Below are 7,428 nucleotides of genomic sequence, written 5' to 3' on the forward strand. Positions count from 1 at the left end.
AACGCAGAATAATATGAAGCTACATACTCTGTGCTGCTCTGCGGAGGCCGGCCTGATGGATTCCCCAGGAAGATGTGCGGCGGGTGCTGTAAACAGGTGCCACGTGGTTTACAGGAAGGCTGCTGAGGTCCCCATCAGGCACAGGACCTCAGGCAGCCACTTCAGAATGTAAATCACCATTATCGGCACTTAGTCTCCGGGCATTTTCACATGTGTACAGGTGACACTGATATCGGTGCATCTCTTATGGTAACACCCGTCATTCCAATGCATGGCTCTGATACTGGACTTTTAACCTGTGATTGTCTCATGTTTGGCCATTGCAGAAGACCGGACAGATGTCAAGAGGTCACATAGGTGTCAGTAGATCGTTTACTAGCACATAACCAATCTATGTCACCCACCATGCATCACTGCTGTTTAAGCATGGCCATGGCTTTTGATGCTTCCTTAGTAAATAAGTGCGAGGGAGGGCCTTTTTTACTCTTCGGGGCAGATCCTTAGCCAGTGAAGGGTCATGTGATCAATAAAGTTGACCAGGCACCTCCAGTAGTCCAGCTTCTCGGTTAAATTCCCACCATCAGTTCCAGACCCCTCCTGGGTCCACATGTGGCCTCCTCCAGGCTTGAGATCCAGTCAGCTTCTCCATGTGAGAACCACACCCCCCAGGCTTAGCCCAAGGGCAGACCAACCTGAGCACATGGCAAATCCCCTGAGTATTTAGGCACCCAATATCTCGATGGCTGTCCTGGAAGATGACTGGGGAAAACCCCCCCCGGCTTCAAATGCTAGACAGGAACTGCCAGGCACTCTCTACCCTCAGCCCCTTGTTAGTGCTTCACCCCATTATTCAGTCTGACCCTCCCATCATTGGAACATAGTACAGTCAGGCAGGAGATCACTCCACCGGACAGTGTTCCCATAGAGTTGCTGTTGGGTGCTAGAATGAGTGTTCCAGCACTTGCCCGTGGGATATGTCCTGGGTCCATTTGATGCCATGAACAGTCCCAGGGGTGCTTTGCGGGGGCCCTACAGGATTAAAATGAACTGTACACAGTGTTTTTTTTTTAAACAATGTGTACTGTCCAATGGATAAAAGGTCTGCTATGGATTTTAAAGGGGACCCCGTGGCCTTTTTTGCATTGGTACATGTCCCAGTAAATGTCTGATGTTCAGCTGAGACAAGAAACCAAAAATCACAACTGCATGCATTTATTAAAGCTTAAAGTGACATTAAACCCTCAGATTTTTTAACATAAACCAATACTGTAATGTGCGCCTTACTGTAATCCATGGTAGTTTCCCTTCTCTTTTAAATCCTCATCTCTTCTCATGCTGGGGGGGGGAGAACCTCCCTTTGCAGCTGAGTTCCTCTTCCTGTAGTGCTGGCTCAGGTTGTGAACCTGCACACAGACACCATGTATCCATTCCAGAGACAAGGCAGTCTGCTGCAAAACGGAAGTTCTCCCCCAGCATGAGAAGAGATAAGGATTTAAAAGAGAAGAGCAGAATGCTGGGGGAGAACCTCCCTTTGCAGCCGAGTTCCTCTTCCTGTAGTGCTGGCTCAGGTTGTGAACCTCACACAGACACCATGTATCCATTCCAGAGACAAGGCAGTCTGCTGCAAAACGGAAGTTCTCCCCCACCATAAGAGATAAGGATTTAAAAGAGAAGAGCAGCAAAGAGAAGGGAAACTACAATGGATTACAGTAAGGCGCACATTACAGTATTGTTAAAGTGACATTAAACCCTCAGATTTAACAAAACATTAGCCAGTTGATCACTTTCAGCTCGTCTTCCCCATCCACAGAAGACTTCAAAGCCATGAACTTTTACCAGGGAGTGACAAATACTGTTCTCTACAAGTCTAAAAACAGCCAAATTAAGTAAATTTACCCCAATTTTGCTGAAATACATGCGGAGGACCAGTGTTCCTGTTCAGCCAGTCTTAAGACCAACACAGCCTAGTGAATGAACATACTCATTTCAGAGAAGGAACACTGCTCACCCACCCCGCCTTGTTCTGTCCTGTAGAAAGCTCCCAGTGGCATAACATTTTGCAGACATTGCTTAAATAGGCCGAGCTTCACCCTGAACAGGACTGCGCACCAGAATAAGATATAGCCCTAGTAAGGTTCTCCTGCACATGTGCCTTCATCACAACCCTGTTAGTTGGCCATGATTTCCTTTTCATCCCTTTTGGGCCCACAGAGACCAGGGCTGTGGAAGTAGAAGGCACCTCATGTGCGGGGCCACCACTTTTCTAAATCTACCCTAACCACCACCTACAAATGTGGTACCCTGGCAGCAAAAGAGTCCCCCCCCCCACCAGAATGCTGTCCAACCCACAGACAGGTGGTATGTTGTACATGTGCCTAGTGGAGATGTGACCCCCCTTTTTTTTTTATATGAGATTGACCATCACAACTGGACAGTGACAACCTTTCCCCATTTACTGGGCACAGGGACATTAGTGAGTGTTCCAACTACATTATAGATGAACAGATTTTTAGTTTCTCCTGACAGCTTCAGTTTTGACCGGGGAGCAGATTTAGTCCTCCAGGCTCCATTACATGATTGACTGGGCTGTAACTATATAAAGGAAGAATGGCACCCCATATTTCAGCCATTAATAAGTGACACAAAATGTAGAAAATGTTTTTATTTAAGATTCTTATTTAAGCATTTGTCTTTTTCATGTTAAAGGTTTGTCTCCTGCGATGTAGCCACAGGCCTACAGCAGTGACAGCCACCAAGCCAATAACTCCAGCAGTTGCTAGTGCTCTAGCCAGGTCCAGAGTGGTGTACTGCGAGGGATCAGCACCTAAGACAATGAGAAATGTTACAAGTCTGGAATCACAACTGTACACCAAACACATCCAACATCATGAAGACATTACCTTCCAGTTTTAGCATTTCTTCATCATCCACAGAAACAAATGCAACAGGTCCTTCAGATGTCACCGTGTTCTTCAGAGACAGCAGCTCCTGCTCTTCAGCCATTCTCCCTAAAAATAGAATTTAGGCTTAGTTCCCATATTAGATTTCCCCAAATCAAGCCGACAATGGTCCCTTATGTAAGGAACAGATGTGTGAAACCCCACAAGTTATGCAACCAGTCAGTCCGAGACTTAATACTCACTTCTCCTTCCACCACAAGAGACCACACAGCTGTCCATGTTAGATGGCACACATACGGAAGCACTGCAGTGAAAGTAGACCTGCAGACAAGTGTATACAGTTACAATACAGCATACTACCGGCATAAAAAGCGAGAGGTTGTATTAGGTTTACCAGGCCTCCAAGGGCAAGCTGGGTGTTGGCGTCTACAAATGTGAAGGTGTTGACAAGGAAGCGCTTGTAGTAGTTGGGTAGAGGTATAGCTGGTGAAGGAGCTCCAACAGGAATCAGGCTGCTCACATAGTTGTCTCCAGAAAAAGGGCAACTGAAACCAACAAGAGACATTTTAGAGTTGTGATCGGCACCAAAGGTATACTAGATTACTAGCTACAGATCATTCACCTGTCATACAAGATGGGCCATTGAGGAAGGAGTGTAGGATCAGCAGAGTTGGTGGCCCAGCAGTCATTTAAGACTAGGACCAGGTTTGGGTCTGTTCTACGGATGATGCGGACCTCCAGGTAGACCGGTTCCCTGAGCACTCTGACCAGAGGATACTCATCTTCAGCATAGTAAGCTTCATAGCCAAGATCTGCATTACATAGAGAAGGAACAATGCTTATCCTGCAAGTTGTCATTTCTAGTTAGAAAATGACAACTAAACCACCATAGTAAGGATGTCTAGCCATGACATGCTGTTTGTGCAATGCCAAGGCTAGCAGGTTACATACATCAAGTTTATACAAAACAGATGGGGCATGAGGGGTGGCACAAGATAAGTTGGCCTAGTATAATCCTACCCCACACATCTTGAATGTATATTTGACCCAAGCTTCAGATTTCCTGCAGCTAGAGGGAAATTCAGAGCAGGGAGGTGAATGAGCCAAAGGAAGCAGCCCTTGTAGATGGGACATGCTTCCCAGCGTCTATGCTTGATAGCAAGAGCTGGGCTCAGGGACACAGGGAAAGGATCCGAGTTCAGCGATTTAGAATAAGCTGCATTAAAGATGACCTGATTGCTCTGAAACTTTGTTACTTTATATTCTGACAGGTCCAAACATTCAGACTTGAAGTTAAGGGCCACCCTTTGAGGTCCTGCTAAAGCTGCAGTCTTGGCACCCCAGTGACAGATGGTAGTATTGTGCTCTTTACAACATTGGGAATTTTGCATTACACCAATATGAACTGAAGTTCTCGGATCAGTGGAAGCATGTAGGCCAGCTTCTAGTATTCTGTGCAACAATGCCTTAAAAACTGATGTTCTTACCTCGTGCAATCCTCATCTCCAGCGCGAGGGGGCCAGATGTACTAACAGGAGAAGGTGGCGGCAAGGTATGCACAGTCACAGCCAGCGGTGCAATGCCGGTCTGAGTGTACCTGCAGCGCACAGTCACCCTAGATAAACAGTAGAGGGTTAGATACCATTCCTTGTCCCATTACTTGTAGCAGGTTTGCTCATCTCTTACCTCATTATACTGTCCCTAGTGATAGAAGAACCCCGCCATGTCTCTATGGTTCTTGGAGCTTCAATAGTATTCTCATAGTTCATTGGACCATCAGGGACCTGGGGTGTAGAAGAGTGAAGAGATTAGAGCTAGCCAGGCAGTCAGCTTCCCTTTGAAGCAACACACCCCATCCAACATCAGTAGGATCCCAATTCCTGGTTTGTGGCCCTTCACAAGGAACGCTTCCAAGGTGCGTTTGATGCCATTTGTTCTGTACACAAGAAACTTCACTGTTCAGTGTATCAAGCAGGTTCTAGAGGATTGTTGGCAGTATTTGATTACCAGTTTATACTTCACTGGATGACATTTTAGAAGCAGCCATATGACACCAAAAACCAGTCTCAGAAGTTAAAACTTATGCCACCATCTTAACTGTTTTGGGCAGTGAAATTGAACCCATATTGAGCTTTAAGAGAAAGCCCTAACTAGAATTGAAACTGAACAGGAGAACACCCATCAAGTTTGTATTGCCATCTCTGTCCCTCTTAGGGAGAGTCACGTTCCCATTTGTCCTGGTGACTCACTGAAACCCAGTTATCAGACCAGATTAGATGGGAAATCTTCCAATGGTCACCAGAGCTAGTATCTCCACCAGGGACTCCCTCATTAGAGGAATTTACTCACTTCCTCTTGTGACTACCAGACAGCAAGTGGAGAAATCTCCCCAATGGGACAGAAGGCAAAAATGCTGACATGTATTAGAACCCCCTTATTACATCTTATACCAGAATTGAAGCCACACGTGTTGTTTTGAATTAGATCCGCTAATGCTTCAAGTCAAGGGTTTGGGATAAGATCCCAGTCCCTTGTTTTATGCATGACAGGGAATGAGTAATGTTAGTCTTCCTAGTGCTGTGAAGGAGTAGAACACCCATCAAGTTTGTATTGCCATCTGTCCCCTCTTAGGGAGAGTCACGTTCCCATTTGTCCTGGTGAAACCATTAGAACAGATTAGATGGGAAATCCTCCACTGGTCACCAGAACTAGCGTCTCCACCAGGGACTCCCTCATGGTGGAATTTACTCAATTCCTCTTGTGACTACCAGACTGCAAGGGGAGAATCTCCCCAATGGGACAGATAGCAAAGACAATGACATGTATTAAAACCCCCTTATTACATCTTATACTAGAATTGAAGCCTCAAGCGTAGTTTTGAATTAGATCCAGTAATGCTTCAAGTCAAGGGTTTGAGCCAAGATCTCAGTTCCCTTGTTTTATGCATGAAAGGGAAGGAGTACTGCTAGTCTTCCAAACGTTGTTAGTGCCAGACATTGGGAACAGAAAACCCACCAACCCAGACTGTACAGGAATACCCACCTGATCTGCATTACTACAGGATAATGGGAATTTGAATGCTGCAAAGGAGTTACTTCTAGCTACTGACAGCCCAGGACAAGAGGTAGGGTCCACACCAATCACAGAGACCGAGTCCAGAAGCAGGGATGGCCTGGTCAGATCTTTGGACACTGCAATCACCATGCTGTTATCAACTGCGCACTGTGTGGTCACTGTAGGAAACAAGATAGATTGTCACTATGAAGATCAGGTCTGAAAGTAATCTCATCTAGCCACTGTATTGTGGCCACTAGTCCATTTTTTATTAAGTCACCTCACATCTGCGTGGTAATGTTAAGTTACAGGGAAGAGCACAAAGTCATACAATTCAGAAGACCCTATAAGCAGGTCTTAGAACTGGTGGGGCTGTATACTGAGCCTGGAAAAAGGTAAAGAATGGTTTAGTCACCAACAGGGCTAAAAGACCCAAGAAAAGCCAAGACCATTTTGGTTTATGTCACCATTGAGGTAACCCATTGCAAACCCCATTAAATTATATAGTTCAGCCAAATGCATCCCAGACTGTACTGGAAGTCACCCATCATAAAATGCAAGTGTTGAGTGCATGTCTGTAGCCATTGCTGAGGTGCTGCCAACCTTACCTGCCAGAGTCTGTCAAAAGGTTCTTTCCCTACAGGCCGATACTGACCCCCCTCCCACCTTTATTAGGCCAAGCAATATCCCACTTACACATGTTGCCAAAGAAACAAGGCATTCTGCCATCATTTGGGGAGTAGCAGCATCCCAACGCATCACAGATGTCTCTGGTTACAGGTGTTCCAGCACAGGCCAGTTTGTCCTCTTGGCTGACAGCAGAGCAGATGTCGGGGCTTGGGGCATCCATAGCTTCTAAACAAGAGAAAGTTATCATGTAGTAAATCTACATACTGTACATGAAGTTGAAAGTCCAATAAAACACTTGGATTTCAGTAGGATTACACGTTACTAGGTTTTGTGCCTCCCCTCAGCTTCTGTCCTAGTGACCACCCCAAGAAGTGACAACATAGTGCTCATGGTTTATAGGACATTAGGTTTCCCCATTTACAAGAAAGATCACTTGTTACCGTTCTGTATTGGGCATTTCTTCTCCATCTTGTATTGCTCAACTGTCCCTTTCAGAATGACTTCCAGAAGCAGGACCATTAGGTACTCTCCATCCTATCAGAAGAAAAGTGGTTTTAGAACACTGCCAGTAACAGTCCCCTCTGGAGTCCCAACCTATTCTCCCAAAACCTGTTGGTCCATACCTAAAGACCACCTCTGCTCACCAAGGACTCAGGAGATACTAGTGTCATAGTCAGCACAGGCACCTTCATAGTCTAGTGTGTAGAGCCGGGATCTCCCAACAGTTCCTGCCCTAGAGACACCAGGAGTGAGGAAGTCTCTACCAAGAGAGATTCCTTTAGGAAGTTGTCACCAGAACAGGAGTTTGATTGTTTCCTCATCACCTCTAATTCTGGTAAGGGAT

At 45.8% G+C, this 7,428-nt stretch overlaps 1 protein-coding gene across 1 annotated transcript in view; it reads right to left on the minus strand.

Moving 5' to 3' along the window:
- Positions 1–2,678: 2,678 nt before the first annotated feature.
- The window catches only part of LOC108802874 (zona pellucida sperm-binding protein 4-like), a 20,135-nt gene continuing 15,385 nt past the window's right edge, over positions 2,679–7,428 (minus strand). Inside the window, exons 7-12 of the mRNA XM_018574727.1 lie at positions 4,388–4,515; positions 3,523–3,712; positions 3,295–3,445; positions 3,143–3,221; positions 2,901–3,008; positions 2,679–2,824 (exon numbers count right to left, since the gene is read on the minus strand). Coding sequence (XP_018430229.1) covers positions 2,679–2,824; positions 2,901–3,008; positions 3,143–3,221; positions 3,295–3,445; positions 3,523–3,712; positions 4,388–4,515 — 802 coding nt within the window. The remainder of the gene's footprint in view (positions 2,825–2,900; positions 3,009–3,142; positions 3,222–3,294; positions 3,446–3,522; positions 3,713–4,387; positions 4,516–7,428) is intronic.

Source organism: Nanorana parkeri, unplaced genomic scaffold (genome assembly GCF_000935625.1).
Source record: "Nanorana parkeri isolate BGI_ZX_2015 unplaced genomic scaffold, ASM93562v1 scaffold3192, whole genome shotgun sequence".
NCBI lineage: Eukaryota > Metazoa > Chordata > Amphibia > Anura > Dicroglossidae > Nanorana > Nanorana parkeri.